Source organism: Zootoca vivipara, chromosome 8, assembly GCF_965207765.1.
Source record: "Zootoca vivipara chromosome 8, rZooViv2.hap1.1, whole genome shotgun sequence".
Lineage (NCBI taxonomy): Eukaryota > Metazoa > Chordata > Lepidosauria > Squamata > Lacertidae > Zootoca > Zootoca vivipara.
Window position 1 is genome coordinate 65845363 of NC_142591.1, and position 23815 is coordinate 65869177.

Below are 23815 nucleotides of genomic sequence, written 5' to 3' on the forward strand. Positions count from 1 at the left end.
CAAGGGGAGGGGCCAAGGCACGGAAGGGGAGGGGCCACAAAGTGGGCGGGAACAGCGAACTCGCGCTCCGCCGGGCTGTGCCCCTCCCTAGCAGCAGGGCTGGTGGGCGGAGGCGGAGCCCAGCCCAGCGGAGCGCGAGTTCAGCGTTCCTGCCCGCCGCGCCGCGCTCTCTGGTTCCCCGCCGCGCTTGGCCTTGCCAGAGGGCGCGACGGGGAGCTGGAGGGAGGGCGCAGCGCGGCGGGCGGGAACGGCGAACTCGCGCTCCGCCGGGCTGTGCCCCTCCCTAGCAGCAGGGCTGGTGGGCGGAGGCGGAGCCCAGCCCAGCGTAGCGCGAGTTCGGCGTTCCCGCCCACCGCGCCGCGCTCCCTGGTTCCCCGCCGCGCTTGGCCTTGCCTGAGGGCGCGCCGGGGAGCTGGAGGGAGGGTGCGGCGCGGTGCGGCAGGAATGGCGAACTCGCGCTCCGCCGGGCTGTGCTCCGCCTCTGCCCACCAGCCCTGCTTCTAGAGTAGGGCAGCTGCCCTAACTTGCCGCATGGTGGGTACGCCCTTGTCTGCGGATATAAACGCCATGTGCCTCCCCCACTGACATGAATGAGAAAGACATGATGAGCAGGCCGGAGTAGAGTGGAAGGTGCCCCACGTGTACCTGGGAGCATACATAAGGCTCTGGATTGGAACACATGTGTGTCTGTGATACACCAGCACCACCACATACCCACAAAACCCTTTCCTGAGATGGAATTCCGAGAAACAACTGAGAGGCTCATTCCTTCTGGGTGTATGAAAGAAATGACTTTTTTCATTACAAAAAATCTAGCTCAGCCTTCCCTAACCCAGATGCTTTAGACCAGACATCCCCAAACTTCGGCCCTCCATATGTTTTGGACTACAGTTCCCATCATCCCTGACCACTGGTCCTGTTAGCTAGGGATCATGGGAGTTGTAGGCCAAAACATCTGGAGGGCCGCAGTTTGGGGATGCCTGCTTTAGACCAGTGGTCCTCAACCTTGGGCCTCCAGATGTTTTGAGACTACAATTCCCATCATCCCTGACCACTGGTCCTGCTAGCTAGGGATCATGGGAGTTGTAGGCCAAAAACATCTGGAGGCCCAAGGTTGAGGACCACTGCTTTAGACTACACCACCTATGTGCCCCAGCCATATCTGGAGGGCACTACATTGGAGAAGCCTGATCTAGTCACTGCAGCAATAATTTTATCATCAAGATAAGATACCAAATATCACAGGCTCCGGTCAAGAAGGCACACTTGCATTGCAAGGACATACTAGCACAGAAAAAAATACCTTGCAGACTGCTGTTCAAGGAAGGTCCGGAAAGCTTCCAGCTCCAATTTCTTCTTTAACAGGTCCTGAATGCTGTATGACGTAACTTCTTCAGGAAGTGCTTGACTTGGGGGTTCTGTGACTACGGTAGGTTCAGGGTGCAATGGGATCTCCTCTTCTTTGACAGCTGAAACCTAATGAAAGAATTGTACCAAGCACTCTAGATAATCTAATTAACGACCCATTTTCATAAGCCTTATAGATTTTCCTCTGCCTTCCTCCTTTCTACAGATTGCTGTTGTTTTCTGCTTCTCCATGGAATTGCATTTCAGGACCAAACATGAAGGGGCAATTACATGTATCAAAATACGGGACAGGGTGCACTCCACCAAGGATGACTGCCAAGCGACCGACAGTTATTACAAAATGGCTTCTATGGGAGCCAAGCACTGATGAAGAGGAGAGGGAGATGTTTCCTTATCTCTGAGATGAGACTTATGATATGACTGTAGAAAGCCTTTAGATCACATTTTCTGGCCCAACCCTCTGGGGCTTGGCCAATCCTCTGGGGCTGCATGCCAGCAATGGATGTGGCTGAAAGTACATGCTGAGGTAGAAAAATAAAAGTTGGTAGGACCAGTTTAATTGCTCCCCTCAGAATACTACTGATTAAAGTGGGGACCCTGATGTAAGGAAGGAGAAGACATTGCTAGCTAACTAAGGCCACATTCACTCAGTATATTTTGAGCACTAAGATGCCACTTTAAACAGTCATGGCTTCCCCCAAATAATTCTGGTAAATGTAGCTTGTTAAGGGTGCCGAAAGATGTTGGGAGACCCCTATTCCCCCTCAAAGAGCTGCAATTCCCAGAGTTCCCTGGGAAGAGGGGTTGTTAAACCACTCTGCGAATTATAGCTCTTGAAGAGGTATCATGGCAATCAAGTATAGCCTATTGATTAAAATATTCAGAGGAGATGTGGCTCTGTCTTTTAAGGCAGCCTTTCCCAACCTGGTGTCCTCCAGATGGACTACAACTCCCATCAGTCCCATCCAGTATGGTCAGAGATGATGGAAGCTGTAGTCCAAAACATCTGGAGGGCAAAGGTTTTAAGGAACCCTGTTTTGAGGCAATACCCCATGGATTAATCCTCACCACCTAGACAATTCCATGTAAAAGTGATTTACATTCTCCTAGTGTAAAGACTTGGGCACTATCCACACTACTTGAAATGCAAGCAAATGGAGGCTGTCCCATGTGTCAAAGCTGTGCACCACTTGGGTCTCGTGACTTTTCATAGACCTTGTTTCTGTGTTTCTCCCCTCCTTTTGTAGTTTGCATGATGACTATTACTGATTTGTGTGGCTGGCCACTTCTCATGAAACACTTGCTATCTAAGTTTCCCAAGGAGATGACATGCTGTAGCTTGTTGTCATGAGCTGGACCTCAGCGTGGGTGGTGTGTCCCTCAAAAGCCAGTGGTGCCGAGCCACAGAGTGTACAAGTCTATAAGGGTCTCAAAGTGTATTTATCCCACCCGAGAAATACAAAGAGTTAACCTCCTGGTGCTAGGCAAAAATAAAGAGCTTGTTTTTGTTAATAGGTGCTTGCCTTACCTCATCCTTCTTGGAAATGCTGTCTCCATGCAAAGCCTGCAGCTTTCTAAAGTACACTGAGTCCAGCTGTCGAGTTTCTTCCACCAGCTCCACCTAATAAAAATAATATCTTATGTCATCCACACAGGACACATTATAGAAAGGAAGATGAAGGGGTTGGAGAGGCAGCCTGCCAGTGACAGTGGGTAGAAAAGAACGACATTTGCCAATAACAAGACAGATGTTTAGGAGGCATATCACTGGAAGTCGCATCCTCTGGAGCAGATGGTTCAAGGAAAGGATTCGCTGAAACAGCTAAAAGGAAATTCCCTCCCAGAGCTGCTGGTGCTTCTCACTCGGGGGCGAATGCACCAGCAAAAAAGGAAGCATGATAAAGTTGTTGCAAGCTTTGTGCAAGGACTGATTTTTTATTTTATTTTAAAAATGCATTCAGAAGGAAAACACAGCAATTTTATTTAAACTCATCCAGGATAATGTTTTATCTTTCAGATAAGTGACAAATACATATACATATATGTAAAGAGGAGTTATTCTGATGCTGGAGGCACAGAGAACTTCACTCCTTCTAATAGCGAGCTCAGGCATCTAGTGTCGCTAGGATTGTAGCCAAAACAGGAAACAAGGAAAACAAAAGTAGGTATTAGCATCCTTGGGGAAACCCTGAGATTTGCAAAATACCCAGAATGATAACAAAAAGAAACAAACAAAGGGGGCAAAAAATCTAAAACGCAGCCCAACATGGACTGAACACGCTCAGAAGCAAAAGGTCCCACCTGTGATGACTGAACATTCAAACAGCTGTTACTATATAATAAAAACTGGACAGTGTAGCATCTTGTTACCCACGCTGACCTGGATTTCTTTCTTTCTTTAATAATGTTTTTATTTGTTCTTCATGGTACAAAAGATACATTTTGAGAAAACAATTATTAAACCAGTCAACAGCGAACTACTTGTCCCGATAGAACTAGAGATTTTTGTCTTGCTATGTAATAAAAGTTTCATTTTATTACTCTAAAATACCACGCTAGATCTGGATGTCTTGTCGTGGAGAATTTGTCTAGCCCTCTCTGTGCACAATTGGGAAGGGCGTGATGACCATTCTCTCCCGGACAAACAACAACATCTATCACCCACGGGGCATCAACATTACAAGCAAGGGACCCGAGGCAAGATGATGAACAGGCTTAAGGTTAAATCCTATTTTATTAGTTGCTTAGAGCCCTCAAAAAGCCAATGAACACCCAGCATGCTAGAAAATACCAGTGCTTTACGGGCACAGATAATAAATTAAGAGCCGGCACTCAATTAGGGGAAAAAAGAGGATGAAGTTCTTTGAAGTATTTTGTAGCTTAAGCAGTGTTTCCCAACCTTGTGCCTCCAGATGTTTTGAGACTACAATTCCCATCATCCCTAGCTAGCAAGACCAGTGGTCAGGAATGATGGGAATTGTAGTCCGAAAACAGCTGGAGGCACAAGGTTGGGAAACACTGGCTTAAGGGTTGCTAGCCTCCATACACAAGCCAACAACCAGTTCAACACTGCATGACTCCAAATGCAGGGATTTCAAATGCAACAGCTTAGCAATTCAAACAAAAGGGGCCATTACCACTTCTTTCTCACTTCTTATAGTATATCCTTAAATTACCTGCCCATAAGTTTTTCTGTCTTGTTCTACCATCTTCATCCATGGATCTAAAAGAAGGGTGAGGATGTATTCTTCTGCCGAGTCAAAAAGATCCTCAAATGGTGGCTCAATTTTCTGGTAAATCTCACTTTTTGTGATCTGTTGTAGTCCAATATCCATGCTAGCAGAAGGAGCAATGTAATTGGCATATAGAAACTGTGTTAAGTGGGAAGAGAAGCAAACAGTTAGATTGTCATCCTAACAGACACAATAAATTCATTTGTCTAACCGCTTTGAGGTTGTTGTTGTTTTTAAACAATCAAGTGGTATTTACAATTTATGAAATAAATAAATAAGGGGAAAATATTTTAAAAAAACATATTTGTAATTTGTGTATTCTGCAACATTAACTCTCGTTTCCTATTCTCATTCTGCTATTAATTATTCCAAAATTCAATATCTGCTGCCAGTTGTTAAGCTGTTTATCAAAAATGTTTGGTTTCCCCTCCAAGTTTGTTAAAGGTGCTAGAAATGGTAGATCTGTGAAGGGGGAACTACAGGTCCCCAGGATACTCTGTGGGAAGTCATGTGCTTTAAATGTGCATTGAATCTGCTTTAAATGTACATGCTTTATTGAACATACAATTGCATAAATATTGAATATTAAAAACATAAATTGAATATGCTTTAAGTGTGGATTTGCTCTTGGGTGGCTTTTGTGATACACACTATTTTAGCACAACACAGGAACTCTGTGACCGTTTAAACACTAAAAGATTTGTTTTAACAAAGTTAATGTTAATTTGACATGCATGAAAAATGAAAACAAATTAAAACTAAGTAGAGCTAAGAGAAAGCAAAATGGAATGATATATCCCACCTCTTATTGTGCTCTACCGGCTGCAAAATAAAATGCAATTTTCAGATTCACAGCAATACTACCAAAACTTGGAACCTTTATGGAAAACTAATGCTACAGTTACATCAATTTTTGATATGATCTACACTGTTCAAATGTAAAAAAAACTACATTAGCAAAGAACAGAAAAAGCTTTTAAACAATGCAACATCTATAAATGTTTTTTCTTAGAAGGGGATTAGCTATTTTATTCAGACTGAGCTGGGCAGCTTCAAGGCTAAATTGATTGCCCTCCTATGACTCATAAATTAACACATAGGAGCTGAGAATAGGAAAGGATGAAAGAAAGAAAGTTTTCCTTGCCTTGCTGGAAATGTTCTCTCGCCAATGTGTGTGTTTTTAGAAGCTCAAATATCATCTTTTTGTTTTATTCGTTGGAAAAGTGGTAGAAGCAGGGCCGTCTCAAGCACGTCGGGCGCCCTGGCACCGTGGTGCGGAGATTGCTCCGGCGCCCCCGCCCCGCTCCGTTTCTTGCCACAGCTGATGGGCGGGCACCGCACACCGTGCGGCGCCCCCCTACCGGGCCGGCACCCTGACACCCCGCACCACCCAGACTACCCCTAGAGCCGGCCCTGGGTAGAAGCTGTGTATCCATTATTTACAAAGCCATTCTGCAGGCATGCATGTGCACTGTACAGAACAGTAATCCTTAAATTTTGTTACGTTACGAACATTACCTTTTGCATAGCAGTTGATACAAACAAGGCTGCCTGAGAAGCTTAAATTTAGAGGGCTTTTGGGCTGTTGCTGGGACGGCTGGGTTGGGATTCAGTTGCACTCCAGAAAATTCAGGCTGCACAATTAACACTGAATTGGAGCGCTTGCACCACAAACCCACTTCCCCCAAATATCAGACTTTTTGCAATAAGTAAAGTGAGGGGAATCGTAGAACCACAGAATCACAGAACTGTGGAGTTGGAAGGTACCCTGAGGGTCATCCAGTCCAACCCTCTGCAATACAAGAATCTCAACTAAAGCATCCATGACAGTTGGCCACCCAACCCCTGCTTAAAAACCTCCAGAGAAGGGGACTCCACCTTTGGAAAGTTTGGAGTAGCATTCGTTAGGCACAACATCATGCAACCCTCCCACAAACAAATCAGAATGAATGCTCAATAAATAGCTGGCCTAAGCCTGATATCCCTGAAAACAAATAAATAAACATGCTCAATAAACTGGCCATCTGGAAGTGACCCATATTCCTACTTCATTCTGATGCAGAAAAACATAGGGACATGGGAAGCTGCCTTATACCGAGCAAACACAGCAGCCCTCCAGGGTTGCAAAGAAGGGTCCTGCTACGCCCTATTTGGAGATGCCAACCTGGGACTTTCTGCATGCAAAGTCAATGATCTACCACTGAGCCACAGCTCTTCCTGAAAGGTTCTTTACTTGTCTGACAAATGTCTGAGTGGCACAAACACAGGAATCAGCTTTACTCAATGTCAGATCACACTGGTCTATCTAGTTCAGTACTGTTTATACTGGCTGGAAAATGACAATACGTAGGGCAGGACTGAGGAACCTGTGACCCTCCAGATCGTGTTGGCCTCCAACCCCTATTAGCAATGGACCAATGGTCAGGAATGATAACAGTTGTAGTCCATCAACCTCTGTAGGGCCACATGATCTCCCTGCATCCCACTTTTCTGTTAAAAGCAGAAGCAATTAAAACAGTGCAGTCAAAACCATACAAAACAAAAATCAAAATGAAGATGATGGAGTTTATGGAACTGGCTGAGATGACCGGAAGAATCCGCAACCAGGGAGAAGAAGTGATGGAAGAAGAGTGGAAAGATTTTAAATTATATCTTAAAAAATATGCTAGAGTAAATTATTAAGATAGAAATTAAGTGTAAATGAACTGTGGAAATTTTTCATATGTAAGATGATAGAGGAAAAATAGGATTTATAAGGTGATTAAAATGATATAGAATTTGCTAATAATAAATTTAATTAAGGACCACAGGGAGGGAAACCCGAGGGGGTCCCTATAGACAATGTGAAGGGATTAAGGGATTAATAATTTGATTTTGTATTTTTTTTTATTTTTTTTTATTTTTTGTAATGTTTCTTTTGTCTTTTTTCTGTGCTTTTTTCTCTTTTGTACTTTGGAAAACTTTAATAAAAAATATTTTAAAAAAACCATACAAAACAAAAATCAATCTATGCATAAAAGGTGGCAGGCCTCTCCATCGCTTCCCCTCGTATAAACATTCATTTCTGTGGTCCCACAGATATCTATGGCCCAACAAGTGTTGCAGTACCACACAAAGCCAGAGGTGATCACAGGGTACAATATAAAGTAATATGGTTACTTCAGGTAACCATATTTCTATCACACAACTTTCAATTTCAGCTCACGCAAAAAAACATCCACATAGTTTACATCCAGTTTAATAATGCAGCCTTTTTCTGATGCAAACCTAAGTTTGAACATATGATGGCAACAATTGACAATGTTGTTCTCACTCTCAGTGGTGAAGATTCTCCTTTAAAGATCACTTTATTTCCCACTCCATCTGTGCTTTCCAGACTTTTTCTGGGGTAGTCAAACTTCTAAATGCCCCATGTACAGGAGGAGAGGGCTCTGAACAATTAGAGTATGATACTGTCCATTACATGGAAAAAATGTTTTAATGGGGTATCTATAAACACCTGAAAAGTTCAGAGAAAAGTCACAGTACATATAACAACATATCAGACTTCATTTATTCAGCGATTTTTTTTCTTCAGTAAAAAGAAGAATGCATTTCCCTATATTGCCTCTATATAATTTCTCAATAATATAAAAGCAAATTCCAGATGTGGACTTGTGTTCAGTGTTTGCATCTTTATACTATTTATAAAGATAAAATCTGGAGGCAGTAAATTTATCCAGCACCTCCCCTTATTCCCAAATCAGGTCAGCATTCAGGTATAAAACCTTGATCCCAGGAAAGTAAATTGGGCATTGTTTTGGCTTAGTACAGACAAAACTTGTCCTCAAGTCTTTATTTCTAAACTCCCAAGTATCCTGGTTGAACCAGAATTAAGCATTAAATCTCTTTGAAGTAAATGAGAAAGTTAAGCATGTAATGGAATGAAATGTCCAAAAGTTAGGAGATATATTCGCGAGCACACACACACACACACACACACACACACAATTCAAGTTGTCAACATTGTTTTCAAGCAATTTAATTTCTGTACATAAAACAGCGATAGTTCTTTTCATCTAAAATTGTCCCTGGCATAACAGCAGCATATTTCCCATAACAGCATTACATTTTTCTACCTCTAAATAGCATTTCTTCCTCCGGCCCCGAGCAGATTTCCACATGTGTTTGTCGTTTTCCTTTTCCAATTCATTTTACACTTTACTATATGTACTTTTAGCAAAATAACCACAGTGCATTCCTTTCGCTGTGCATACAGTGGCGCGCGCGCACACACACACACACACACACACACAGACTGAACCCCCTGGAATGCATTGTTGTTTCTTTAATATATCACAAAGCTTGAACAGAAATAATCAAATAAATTATAAATGCTTTTTTATTTTTTTAAAAAAATCTAATTTAGTGCTTATTTTCAGTGGCATAATTAGCACTCCCACATAGCACATATGAAAGGCTTTGGGCACAGTAATTCATGCAGAAGTTGTCCTATGCAGGCCTCAACGGACGGAATGAGTTTTACAATGTCAAGCCCTGTGAAGTATTCAATTCGCTTGTACAAGAGAATCAATCCCATTCATAAGGCTCAAGGAAAGTTACAGCACAAAAGCATCCATTTAACAATAGGATAAAACCTTGTGCCCAATTATGAACTCAAAACCCTGACCACCAAAAGCCAAACTAAATAGAAAGTTCTTTAATGCTTCCCGTGGAGGTTTGTGAGACAGGGCTTACGGCAGGGGCAGCCAATATTATACCCTTCATGATGTTGGAATCCAGCTCCCATCAGACCCAACAAACATGGACAGTTGCAGAAACAGCAGCCTTTTGTCATCCCCAACATGTGGAGGGCACCAGGCTGATTCTCCCTGTTCTACAGCGGGGTGGAGTGGGGAATTGATCCGGCCAGTGGGCCAGATCCTTTTTGGCTCTGACACAAGTGGGTGAGTTCGCCCACCTGTCAAGCGCGATGTCATGATGACATCAGGAGACAGCTTCCAAGGCACACTGTCAGTCCTAATCAGACCACATATTCAGAACCAACCATCAGGTGAATCCAAACCACACCTACAAATTGCCATTTTTCCTCTGTAGGCAAATGCCGTTGCATTTCTACATTTCTTTAAAATGTATTAAAATACAATAATTAAACACTTTTTAAAAATAAGCATTTATATGTGGATTTGGTCTCAAGGCATGTATTTACATGCATGGTTTGATACCTTTAAGCTACTGCAAATTATTTTGCCACTTTCAGAGAAGTGCAAAAACCAATGGATTAGCTAAGTTTCATTCCACACATGAGGTGTGGATCAGATAGTTTTGCACAGGCATTCACAAATATCAAGTTCCTCAAACACCCCTTTTTGAGTCGTATAATGCCTAAAAATCTGGATCAGCCTCTGTGTTGTTGCCTAGCAGGGCTACCTTTCTTGGAAACAGCCTCTGAACACTCAAACATGAGTAAGCCCTGCTTACTCCTAGGTCTCCAGGCTCAGACTGGCTTCCTTCTCCCACTCCTATCTACAGGAAGTTCTGTCTTCAAGTACTTCCCCTTGACCCAGAACTAGTTATATACATAGCCTCTAGGCTGGCATGCTTTGCCCCAGGACTTCTTGCTTTTCATAGTCAATACTGTTTGCCTTCAGTGGGCTCTTTCAGATGTCACTATTAACAAAGATTTTTGGAGCTTTTGGTTATTTCATTTTACAATATTTTGATACAGTTTATATTTTAAAATTTCAAAGCGGTGTACAGAGACAACAAATGCCTAAAATAAAAGCACTGTGGAACTATAACACACGATTCATAATAATGTAAAATTCACAGTGACTACGGTAACTGGCAATATGGGCAACAGTAACTGGCAATATAGCCAAGAAATGCCTGGATAAACACATAGGTTTTCAGTCAGTGCATACCTTATATCTGTGCCTTATTTATTTACTTTTTGCTATGCTGGTTTTTATATTAATTGTAATTATTGTATTGTGGTACCTTTACTGATTGTTGTTAGCTACTGGCAGTATGTGGAAAAATAAAATAAAAATGGGATAAGTCAGTCTCTTAAGATATCTCCAGGGCACAAGTGACATAATTTGTTATAGTTTAAAGCTTTCAAACTAAAACAATAATGAACAGGATTGTGCATACTCTCCATTAAATATATATACCAACTGCACCAAAGTAACCCAAATTCTATGCCGATTTGAGCTAGTATACAGTACATATATTTTCTGTGAATTGGGCTACTTTGCATGCATTTGATTAGTTTGTACAATTTATTCTGCTTCTGCTATTCAAGGGGAGGGCTAAGGAGCTCGCAGAACAGTATCCCCCACCCCCAACCACTGAACCTTCTATTGAAGCCCACTTCTGATAACTATTTTCAAGCTTATCTTTGAACAGAGTTGAGGTAGAAACTTGCTCAAAAAGTGGGAATTCTCAAGACTGATGAATTCTGCCTCCAATGCCATTTACTGTGTCATCAGAAAACTGCAGAATACACTTAGCACTGTAGTAATAAATGTTTGAAATAGAAGCACAGAGAACACAATATGCTTCTCAAACCTCCCCATATCTGTTCACGGGCATAATCAGAATAAGCATATGAATTTCCATGCCAATGGTGAGGGCAGAGTTTGGAAAAGCACAGTGACCAAAAGCAGCCTCTTTTCTTGATTGGATGCAGCTTGAGACTCATCTGTGTTCCAATCGTGTTATATATATATATATATATATATATATATATATATATATATATATATATATGATCGTGGTGCCATAAAAAGCAAACTCAAGAATGATACCAAATGTTGCTGCACATGTGTTGATTTGCTATGTTACATTTGGGTTGTTAGTTATGCTAATGGAACAGTCTCACATATTGCATTTTGATGTATTTGCTTTTAATGGTCATGCGGATATCGCTTTCTGCAATTTCCTAGTTACACTCTTTGTGCAATGTTCTGCTGTCACCACCAGGCCCAGCATGGAAACAAGATTAAGAAGGAGAAAAAGAGTCAGGGGAAAGTCACAGCGCCTACATATATTCATGCACTGCCTGGCATATGCTCCAAATGCCCGAGTTTAAAGCAGTATTGAAATTGTACTAACACAATTTCTTTCTTTCGTTCTTTCTTTGAAATAAGGCTGACAGATCTAATTTACACAACAATTTTAAAAAAATCAAACAAGCATGATGGCTAAATGGAATGTTTAGGCAGACTAGGATTGTAGTTTGGTGACAGAACATCTGCTTTGCATGCAGAAGGTTCCAAGTTAATTGTCAGCATCTCCACCAGTCTGGTGTTGACCTATAAAGCTTTAAACGGCTCGGGACCACTTGCATGATAAGCACAGTACACTGTGGAAGCGAGGCATGGAAGTGAGAAATGGAAGTGAGAACAGAAAGAAGAAATACTATGGTACACTTGCATTGACACAACCGGATGCCTTCATCAGCCCCTTGTTTCTTGATCCATGATCAGCATGCTGGCTGGGGATAGGATCGTGGAGTTCAACCACACAGGGGACGACCAAGCTTTTGGGAAAGCTGGTTTAAATCATGACCCCCACCCCCTTCGAATTATCGTGCTTGTGATTGACAACATTCACACCCAAAATACGATGGGTGCAAGGAAATGCAGTAATAGCTACTGAGGCTCCATTTCAACTGGGAATAACTAAGGACATACAGTGGTGCCTCGCTTAATGAATGCCCTGCTTAACGAAATTTCCGCTTAACGAAAGGATTTTTCGAGCGGAGGTTTCCTCGCTAGATGAATTTGTTTTATAAAAAATTTGTCTAGCGAATCGCGGTTTCCCATAGGAATGCATTGAAATTCAATTAATGCGTTCCTATGGGCAAAAAAAAAAAAAATTCGAAAAAAAATCAATGCATTCCTATGGGATTCGCTAGACGAATTTTTCGTTATAAGAAAAGACCCGTGGAACGAATTAAATTCGTCTAGCGAGGCACCACTGTACTTCCAAGGCATAAATTTAACTGTTGAAGCCTGTGCTACAGAAATGGGGGAGGTCTTGTTGGACCTAATAACCATTCAACCACTCTGACTTTTTCACTGATAAGAGTGTGCTATTTCCAAATAACAAGCAGCACAGCGACTGCACAAGGATTACACAAAATGCCTGGAGCCCAGATACATATCTGAGCAAACACCATGCCCAGATCATCTACAGAAACCATTTAAAGCATCTTTTGTCGATAGTGACTCCAGAATAATTTCCTTGGGGATAGACATACTTGGAAGCAGTCTTACTGTATATTTATGACTTACTTGAGCTTGCTGGCCCACTTTGAAAGGATGGATGGTTTCTTGATAGAAAAGCTGGTGATAATCCTGCAGGTCAAACCAAAAATACGTGCTGTTCTTCCACAGCTACAGATGGAGGGGGAAATAGAAGTTATTGCTACCCAGTTTTTGTGAAGTTCCCCCCCCCCCAAAAAAAATATATTTCCAGGGTTAGTTGACTGCACAGCTCCTTGGGGTTCACCATAAATCACACTTAATTGAGAAGAGCTTGAGTCATGTGTTCCATACTGGCAGCAGGAGAGCTCACATAAAAGAGCTGCCACTGTAATACAAGTATTTCCAATACGTGCTCTATCTTTTATTGTATCCTTTTGCATATAATTGGCTATTAAAATTGTTAGTGTGGTGGTTAAGATTCGAAGATTAACCCACATTTGAATGGAATTAAGCCAGGGGTTCATAATGCACATCTGAAACTTGCGCTGTGCTGGGACAGCATTTTTCTGCAATTGCTGAGATCATGAAATGTTTTTATCCTGACTATCTTACATTTTTTAATTATGCGCCTTTCATCCGCCCCTCACTAAAACTTGGTGCTGTTGCGCAGAGCCAAGTATTTCCAGAGGGACAAAGCACTTAATGAACTCCATTACCTCAGAGGCTCTTGTCATTTTGAAACAAAATCAAGGAAATTTATTCCAAAATGTTACAACAGGCATCAGTGCCCCAGGTTTTGACACTTAGGTTTGAATATTTTGGCCAGCCGGAGCCAAGACAAATGTAAATTTTGACTATGACGTCTGCACTGTGTGTGAAATGATAGAGAATATTTTAGTAAGTCTGCTAGTTTGCTGGATTATGTTTTTAATTTATGTCCCTTTTTAAAAAAATCTGATTTATAACCTTTTCTGAATAATGAACAAGCAACCATAACATATTATCATCTTAAGAATTACACATCATCAAAGTATATATAAAAGTCAATATTACATAGTTCATACGTGGCATTTCTCTTGCAGAGCTGATTCCTTCAAGAGGACTTATACATCCCGGGGGGGGGGGTTGAGTTTCTGATTCTTAATTATTATATGTTCTGAAGAATTAAAAGTTTACACTACTCTCTGAATTGTGTCTGTTAACTGGATAAGAAATCCAAATGACTACAATGAAGAGTACTTCCAAATAAACCTGTTCAGAGTCTATATAGGTAAGTCTCACTGATATCAGTGGAGTCTAGGGCTTGATTACGTTTAATGTTAAAAGCATCACCTGGTAATATTGTATGAGGTATTTCTACTTAATAGTAAACACAGGGGTGAATTGGAATCACAACATTCAGACAGAAGTTTAACATTTATCTTCCCCACCACAATGCAGACAAAAACCACTCCTTGGTTAGCAATTAGCAACATAAAAGAAAGCTTCCATTGGTGCCAATGGGAGCTTCTTCCTGTTTCTATTTGTAGCATAAGGAATATTCTTTCCCCAGGTAAATTGGAGGTATGTGTGATGTGTTTCCAATTGAAAACAGACTCTGGCCTTGCTATTAAACACACACACACACACACACACACACACACACACACAGAGAGAGAGAGAGAGAGAGAGAGAGAGAGAGAGAGAGAGAGAGAGAGAGAGAGAGAGATCGCTATAGACGGTGCATTTTATGTCCCCTGTTGTTAGGCCCTAATTCCCAGGTGTGTGTTAAGATTCAAATTTTAGAATGAAATTTTAAAACACACCTACATGGAAGTAGGGATGAAGGAGCAATTCAATTCAGCGTTCGTGCAAAGAGAAAAAAAACTATTTACTCTTTTTGAAATAATATGTGAGCTGAAACAAAGCTATCCTTCTGAATTTACAATCCGAATTTTGCAATGCTGTTCTCCAGTCAAGAAATATGTACAAAAATGCTTATGCTAAGGGGAAGCATGCATAAGAATGCATGCTTTTACTATTTACTATTACTATATACTGTGTTTCTCATATTTTAAGGCATCCCTAAAAAATAAGGCATGGCAGGATTTTCATGACCTGGCAAAATATAAGGCATACCCCGAAAATAAGACGTAGCAGTACCGGGTTGTGGTGGGAGCAGGTCTGTGCAAAATACGGTACCGTAAGAAGACAAGGAAGATGCCTCCTCGGAACCGGATGCCGCTGCCACGTGGAGCTCCGTCCGAGTGGGAGCCAGCAAGAGCTGCAGCACGCACAGCAAGAGCCTCAGCGCGCAGCGCCGGGACCCTGCTAGACCCGCAGCTCAAGCCGCGCAAAGCCCGGCAGCCGGCAGGAGCCGCGGCGGGCAAAGAACAAAGGATCGGGACCCTGCTAAGCAAAGCCCCGGCAGCCGGCAGGAGCCTTAGCGGGCAGCGCGTGAAGCCCGGGAGCTGGCTGGAGCCGCAGCTCAAAGCGCGCTCCTGATAAGCCCTGGCAGCCGGCAGGAGCCTTAGCGCGCAGTGCGCGAAGCCCGGGAGCTGGCTGGAGCCGCAGCTCAAAGCGCACTATCGGTAAGCCCCAGCAGCCAGCAGGAGCCTTAGCGGGCAGCGCGCGAAGCCCGGGAGCTGGCTGGAGCCGCAGCTCAAAGCGCACTATCGGTAAGCCCCGGCAGCCAGCAGGAGCCTTAGCAGGCAGCGCGCGAAGCCCGGGAGCTGGCTGGAGCCGCAGCTCAATAAGACATCCCTTGAAAATAAGCCATGTTGTGTTTTTTTGAGAAAAAAATAAATATAAGACATGACTTATAATATGAGAAACACGGTATTTACTATATATTTACTATTACTATAAATACTATTTATGAAAATAGTATACAAAAAATTGCTTTGTAAAAGTGAGTACAGTAAATTGCATACAAAAAGGTGTATAATACAATTTTCATGAATAATAATTAAAAAAAAACCCAAACTGATGTGGAAACATGGAGAACGGAACTTAAGTTTGGGAGGAAAAAACCAATATTGATAGATTTGCCGACCCCTACTTTAAAGTAAAATCCCAGAAATCAATGGGGCGCACTTCCAAGTAAGCATGTTTAGGATGGAACTTCCAGGATGGCAATTATCTTGTCTTTTCTCACATTCAGTCCACCCTAAACAGAATCTCCTACATACATACGGTAGGCTTTGGAGGACTGGAATGGGTGGGATACTTCAAATGTTTGATACTGTCACTTGTCCTCCATGGATAAATCCTGCTTTTAAAATCCTCCAATGTGGATGATCCCTGACATCTCAGGTACCAAGTGACAGGAAAGACCTCTGCCTGGGACCTTGGAGAGCCACTGATAGTCACTGTAGACCAGACTTCCCCAATACAATACCTTCCAGGTGTTGTTAGACTACAACTCCTGTCATATATATCCATTGGCCATGCTGACTGGGTCTTATGGGAGTCGCAGAGCATCTGGAAGGCACAGGATTGGAGAAGGCTTGCTACATTTGTCCATATTTTTAAGCAGGGACTTTTTAGAAATACCTTCTCTAGCATCTTCCTTTACCAATCAGCTATTTCCCAATCCCCAGCCCAATCTAGCATCGCCTTATTTAAAGGGAGATTATAAATATTTAGGCATGATAAGATAGCTAATGTGTTTCTGGGCCTCTGAGGTTCAAAACCATTCTTAGCAGCTCAGTTCAATGAGTTGCCTTGGGCAAGCCAGCGTTTTCTAGCCTAGCCATCTTCACTGGGCTGGAGAGAGGCCAAAATGCTTCTGCATATTCCTAAGAAGAAGGTGCAAAGTACCCATCCCAATAATAAAATACTTTGATAAAGAAAAGATCCTTATACCTTATTTTTCGACTTTTCACAGAATTCAGTAAAGATGTAGCCTGATCTGCTCTCCACGTTAAGGGACTGAAGCATTCTTTCCATTACAGAACTTCCCAGTTCTGAAACGGCTGCGGTCGTTGTGCCCTAGGATGACAGAAAGCACAGTTCAGCAAGGCATAAAAGTCTCATTCTGTCTCAGATTTAAATAGCGGCAGCCAAATAAGCCAGATGAACGGTCTCATCTTGTTTTTTAATCTCAAGTTTCTTGAATGTGGTACTTTTATCTCTATAGTGACACATTGCAACACTTGCCTCTCTCATATGTCCCCATCTTCAGATCTTGCCCTACTATCAAATTTTAGGAAAGAATAGTTTTTTTTAATCCTCCCCGTGTGCCTGAGGAGCACTGGGGAACATGGTGACACTTCATAAATATATACTAATAATGAAATGGATGTTGCAGACTTAAAACATTTTCGTGTGTTTTTACTGCTTTGTGATAGGGCTGACAGGGTCCTTAGGGGCATCTAGAATCTGGGAAATCTTGGGTGATGTTTGGTTAAAAGGAAGTAGCATCACATCAACTGTCTTCCCTCCCGTGGGATTCTCAATTTGCATTCAGAAGGGAAATTAACTGAGTATGCATCTGGGATGTTGTAGGGCAGGGGTCCTCAGACTTACCCGGCTTTGGGCTGGTGCCCGCCGCACCGATCGCGCGGCGGGCCGGAGGGCAGAGTACGCGCCCGTGCGCATGCGCACACACACATACTGGCGCGGTGGCGCGCGCACAAATGATTTTCGGCGCTTTTTTCCTACATGGAAGAGTGCCGCCGCGCTGTGCGCCGTAAGAGCGGGCGGCAGCAGCGGGCTTCGGGAGTCGTCACGGGCCGGATTGGGAGGCCAATTGGGCCGCATCTTGCCCGCGGGCCGTAGTCTGGGGACCCCTGTTGTAGGGTAAAAAAAAAAAAAGTTGCCAGGAGGGAAAAGGAAGAGAAAATGACTTGTTGGGAAGGGCTAAATATCCCTAAAACTCCCCAACAACTTTCTCAGCCAAAATGACAACTTTTCTGAGACTGCTTTTCATTATTTCTTTTCTTTTCTTTTTTAAAATGCAGTGTCATGCAGTGGTTCCGCTCCTTCCTCCTGGGCCGTGTTCAGAAAGTGGTGGTGGGGGATGAGTGTTCAGACCCCTGGGCTCTCACTTGTGGGGTGCCTCAGGGTTCTTTTTAACATCTATATGCAGCCGCTGGGAGAGATCATCAGGGGGTTTGGGCTGGGTGTCCATCAGTATGCTGATGATACCCAGCTCTACCTCTCTTTTAAATCAGAACCAGTGAAGGCGGTGAAGGTCCTGTGTGAGTGCTTGGAGGCGGTTGGAGGATGGATGGCGGCTAACAGATTGAGATTGAATCCTGACAAGACAGAAGTACTGTTTGTGGGGGACAGGAGGCGGGCGGGTGTGGAGGACTCCCTGGTCCTGAATGGGGTAACTGTGCCCCTGAAAGACCAGGTGCGCAGCCTGGGAGTCATTTTAGACTCACAGCTGTCCATGGAGGCACAGGTCAACTCTGTGTCCAGGGCAGCTGTTTATCAGCTCCATCTGGTACGCAGGCTGAGTCCCTACCTGCCCACTGACTGTCTCTCCAGAGTGGTGCATGCTCTAGTGATCTCTCGCTTGGACTACTGCAATGCGCTCTACGTGGGGCTACCTTTGAAGGTGACCCGGAAACTACAACTAATCCAGAATGCGGCAGCTAGACTGGTGACTGGGAGCGGCCGGCGAGACCACATAACACCGGTCCTAAAAGACCTACATTGGCTCCCAGTACGTTTCCGAGCACAATTCAAAGTGTTGGTGTTGACCTTTAAAGCCCTAAACGGCCTCGGTCCGGTATACCTGAAGGAGCGTCTCCACCCCCATCGTTCTGCCCGGACACTGAGGTCCAGCTCCGAGGGCCTTCTGGCGGTTCCCTCATTACGAGAAGCCAAGTTGCAGGGAACCAGGCAGAGGGCCTTCTCAGTAGTGGCACCCACCCTGTGGAATGCCCTCCCACTAGAGGTCAAAGAGAACAACAATTACCAGACCTTTAGAAGGCATCTCAAGGCAGCCCTGTTTAGGGAAGCTTTTAATGTTTGATGGATTTCTGTATTTTAGAATTTCTGTTTTTTTGGAAGCCGCCCAGAGTGGCTGGGGAAACCCGGCCAGATGGGCGGGGTATAAATAAAACATTATTATTATTATTATTATTATTATTATTATTATTATTATTATTATTATTATTATTTAAAAAACTATTGGGGCTTTGTTTTACATTTGTAGTGCCTTAACATCAAGGTTTTGGCCTGAAACAGAAACGGCCAGTAGGACAATTCTGGCCCCTGTAGGAACTTCATCTGACTGCTGGTAGCTCTGCCAGTTTTTAATTGAGGCATGGTAAAAAGGTTTGCCTCAGGTTCACTTCTAAGGAAAACAAAACATAACAAAATAAAAAGGAGGTTTTGAAATTGTGGAAATAATATATTTCACAGTTTTATGCCATCTCTCCCTCTCTCCTTTTTATTTTGCATATAAAATAAATAATATGAAAATATACTTATTTGTGTGGTCAATGCTATGCCTGGCCACATGTGGTCCATTATAGTGAAACCCTTATAGTGTGACAAATTCATTCTGCAGCTTGTCTGATCATGATAGTGATGGGGGGTGAATTTTATGCAGCACAACGTACAATTCAGACCTGGAGAACAAAGTCAGCTGCCTCTTGCCTTTTGTAGCCAGATTTGATGTTATCAAGAGGGTGGGGACTCAGAGGTGGCTACCACAGGGTAAGCCCAAACAAGAAGCAATCATACCTCCACTCTGGTATGGAGGGCAGTATCATAGTCACCTGGTCACCAAACCATTTTCAGCAGATCCAGGAATTCCAAATGCTACTCACGGGGATCATTTCCGCGTAGGTGTATTTTCTATCTAGCTTTGGCATCAGATAATCTGTTTTGTCAGGAATTGTTGTCATATGAGCTGTTGCTGGCCTGGACCCATGAAGAAGAAATAGGTTCAAAAGATGCTTGAGGAGATAAAATAAGTGAGTTCACGGTTAGGGTCATTGAGTTCTACTCCAGGAGACCGTGTCCTTACCTTTAAATGTTCCAAGCAAAGAGAAGATGCAGACAGTGTACCTCCAAACTTATTCCTCCTCCAGCTCTTGCCCTGCATCCCAGGTGTGGGGAACCTTTGACCCTCCAGATATTTCTGAACTACAGCTCCCACCAGCCCCAGCAAATATGGCCAATGGAAAATAGCAGGGATGATGGGAGTTGTAGTCCAGTTACAGTGGAAGGAACAGAAGTCCCCCACACTTGCCTAACCCTTTCCCAACACTTGTTGGGGAGCATAATTAGAGCCCTGCTGGCGACAGCAGGTTGCAGGAGAAAAGAGGAAGGCAGGCAGTGGGGCTGGTGAAGGAAGAGAATGAGAGCCACCAAAATGGTGTCCTTTCTCGGTGCCTCTGAACATTTAAAGACACATTCACCATTTCCAGGCAAGGATCTATGACAGGTGCTTATGACAAAATATTAAATGAAGGTGCTGTCAGATGAAGAATAAGGAGGCAATGAATGAAACTAAAATGTGGTGGAACATATTTTGAATGAAAAGAATAAACGCTTTTTGCATACAGGCAACTCCCTGTTTGCGCCGGTGCTGCATTCTGGGTCACTGCACGTGCCAGTGGTCATGTGTAAGCCCGTTCCGCCCCCGCCCAGTTCTGTCCCCTGCTGGGGCTGAAGATGACACACATGCCAGCGGTCACACATCAATTAAACACATGCAAAATGGTGCATGCAAAATATTTTATATGTGGAGATCTGAGTGCTTACCGCTTCTTGTCAACATCCATTGAACTTAAGAGGAGGGTAGGATCTTCCTGAATAGCACTTTGGCTCCGGGGCAGGACTGCTGATAACAGCCTGGAAGGCATCTGCTGATCTAACATAGCTCCCTTTGGTGGTGGTGATGATCCCATTTCTCCTCTCTAGAGAGAAAGAACTCAGAATTAACTTGTCCTGTTCCCTCTACTGCATATCTGTTTTCAATAGATACAGTCTAGACTTAGTAAAAAAATTAAAATATTTTGTAATAACCCAAAATTATTTGTACTAAAGGTAACTACAGCATCAGACCGAAACCATGAACTGCTTTTTTCAATACAGGACAATTTTAAAGATCAGTTTGGTGGTTCTGTAGAAGAGACAGCTCTTAAAAAGAGAACTCACAGACACGTTTAAGTACACATACCCAACTGGCATGGCTTATGAATGCCATATATTTCTACTTGATAAAAACCATCAAAACAATGTGATGGTTCCAGGGCCAGCTTTTGTAGGCCAAGGGAGCTGCATTTGATCCACTAGCTGAGTCAAATTTCCTGCTAGCTGCCTTTCCCACCAGCACATTACAGGACTATCTTTCTTGACCAGGCCTCCACTATCACAGTTCTTGCAGATCAAGTTATATAATGGGGTCCTGCCCTGTTCACCACCTTGTACAGGCAACATCTATTATGGATGAAAGACCAAGAGTGACAGTAGCAGTACCTGGGGCTGTGCTATTTTTGGCATGCAAGATTTAGCTCTCAGTGGCAACAGTGACACCATCTGTGGGAACGGATCCACATCCATACGTGGCTTCTGTTGCCGAGAATGCCAGATTTTCAGTTTGGTGCTGACAGCCTGTGTGGCTCCTGTATGGATAACACAAAACCGGGGACCCCTGGAGAAGATACAAAGAAACAAGTAGTTAGATGGACATTGTAAGTGGGCTCAGGTGAACCAAGAGGAACAATACTGCCTTTTGTTTCTCTTTGTGTCAGAGAGAGCCCTTGACCAGTTCCTCTTGTTGCCCCCAACAGGCAGGGGTAGCAGGGAAATGGGAAGGATGACAGGAAATATGTCCTGCTGCAGAAACTGAGAGATGCTCTCACTGTTTTGGTCTCTTATTATTTATTACTTATTGGTCGCTTGTCACCAAACAGGTCTCCAAGCAACTTACCGCTGAAGAACACACACACACACACACACTTTAAAATAGGAGGAAAATCATATAAACATTGACATACCATATATCTACATCTATATACAGCCCCCTTCCTAACAGTAATAACAACAAGCAAGAATCTTCACTAGCTCATTAACTTTTAGGCCAGGCATCCCCAAACTTCGGCCCTCCAGATGTTTTGGACTACAATTCCCATCTTCCCCAACCACTGGTCCTGTTAGCTAGGGTATCAGGAGAGTTGTAGGCCAAAACATCTGGAGGGCCGCAGTTTGGGGGTGCCTGTTTTAGGCTACCTTTAAGGGCAAAAGTCACAAGGCAGCTTGCATAAAAATGTAAGAATAACAAAAATCAGTGCGCCAAAAGCCACCAATGAAGCAGCAATATATAGCATCACCCCATTAAAAGTAGCATAAAATACTAGTATAATTTCAAGCCAACAGACCATGACATCCTAAGAAAAAGCAGTTCGGTTCTTCAGTCATCAAGCTCCATGTTCAGCATTTAGCTGCTGATGTAGCAAATGTTTAGTGGCATATTTTTTTTCTCTCCTTCCCTCAACTTCCCACAAAGTGTTGAGACAAAACAGGATTTGATTGAATGGCTTTGATTTTCATCCTCTTACCAGTAAAGAAGCAAAGGTTTCACTACTTCAGGTTGAGCACGCCTTAAGTTATACATGTTCCACTGGTCCCCATCAATCAGGTTTAGCTTCATCAAAACTTCAGTGGTAAGGAAATAATCTCCATTGCTCACTAAGTAGATTTTTTTCATTTTATCAAGCTGTCTTGAATGAAGGAAAACATTCATACAGAATATGCACAAATGCACTGCAGCCAACAACTCAGAAGCTGTCATTTGCAAACTATATTTTCAGATAAAATTCCACACAGCAGAAGATAGAATGGTTCTCTTCCCCAAAAGAAAATAAAAAAATAGGTGTTTAGTATAGGGCAGTGCTGGGGAACCTGCAATCTTATAGATGTTGTTGGACCCCCAATTCCCATTAGCTACACACTGTAAGCATGACCAATCATCGGGGATGGCTGGAGCTATAGCCCATCCTGACATAGGGACCAATCAAACAAACAAACAAGATGTGTGTTAGCTAGGATGCTTACTACGAACTCAAAAATCAATTTTCCACAGATCTTCTTAGGTGCTAACTAAATCCAGTATTTGTTAACCTGGTGTCCTCCTGAGCTGGTTGGACTCCAACTCCCATCAGCCCCAGCCAGCACAAGGATGACGGGCAATAGAGTACAGCCCCATCCAGAGGGTACCAGGTTGACGAAAACTGGATAAACTGATTCAAAATCCCCAGCCTCTTTTGGAAGATCCGAAAGGCTCAAGTTATAAATATTCAAAACAGGAAATAAGGGAAATACCTTCTCTGTCTTTTAGGATCCCGCAGAACCTTTAGTCTTTCAATGTCCATCCAAAGCCGCAAGTACCTTTCTCCCAAAGTTCCTTTGATGAACCTCTTGAACCTTTCGAATTCATGCCTGTTGCCAATATCGTAAGTCTTGTGGCTAAGACACCAGGCAGCCCTGCTTTCAGTGCTATCCTTTTCAGATTTTGTACTAGTGCTTATTTCGCTCCCCTTATCTAGTATATCATCCGCAGGAAGTAGGGTTTTTGGTTCAAGTGGCTCCACGAAAGGTTGAATGTTTGCTACCTCAACTATAAACACTCTAGACATTCTGTCGAAGTCGATAGCAGTTGGGCTGGCTTCGGGCGGCTGCCCAGTAACCTGTGCTACAGAGCTTCTAAGTATATACTGAGCATAGGCTAATGAAAACTCATCTACTGTTTGAAAATACATGGGTTGTTGGTCAAGTTCCTTGCTCTTTCCTGCTTGAAGGGCAGCATCCCAGTCCTGCCCTACGTATGCTCTTAAGACAGTGCTTGAAGGAGTATCAGGAAGAGACAAAGAGTGGCCCTCATCTATGCTTCTTCTAGCTACTACCCTCTGAAGAAGTGATATACCAGATTGGGCGCGCTTCTTCCTCATCTTAGTTTCCAGTTCTGCATTAAAAACAAAAGGCTTTATTGAGAACTTAACTGACTCACCACCACCCCTTTTTTAATATGCAATAGTTGAATGCTGTACTGCA

The 23815-nt window shown here is 43.1% G+C and overlaps 1 protein-coding gene across 3 annotated transcripts in view; it reads right to left on the minus strand.

The window, feature by feature from the left end:
• The window catches only part of RGS22 (regulator of G protein signaling 22), an 80528-nt gene that overhangs the window by 29851 nt on the left and 26862 nt on the right, over positions 1–23815 (minus strand). For all 3 annotated transcript variants that reach the window (XM_088675741.1, XM_060277686.2, XM_088675740.1), the window contains 10 exons: positions 23087–23726; positions 22324–22485; positions 21242–21416; positions 20525–20679; positions 19585–19678; positions 16664–16789; positions 12905–13006; positions 4545–4739; positions 2897–2989; positions 1304–1476 (listed from right to left, as the gene is read on the minus strand). In XM_088675741.1, the coding sequence (XP_088531867.1) occupies positions 1304–1476; positions 2897–2989; positions 4545–4739; positions 12905–13006; positions 16664–16789; positions 19585–19678; positions 20525–20679; positions 21242–21416; positions 22324–22485; positions 23087–23726 (1915 nt within the window). The remainder of the gene's footprint in view (positions 1–1303; positions 1477–2896; positions 2990–4544; positions 4740–12904; positions 13007–16663; positions 16790–19584; positions 19679–20524; positions 20680–21241; positions 21417–22323; positions 22486–23086; positions 23727–23815) is intronic.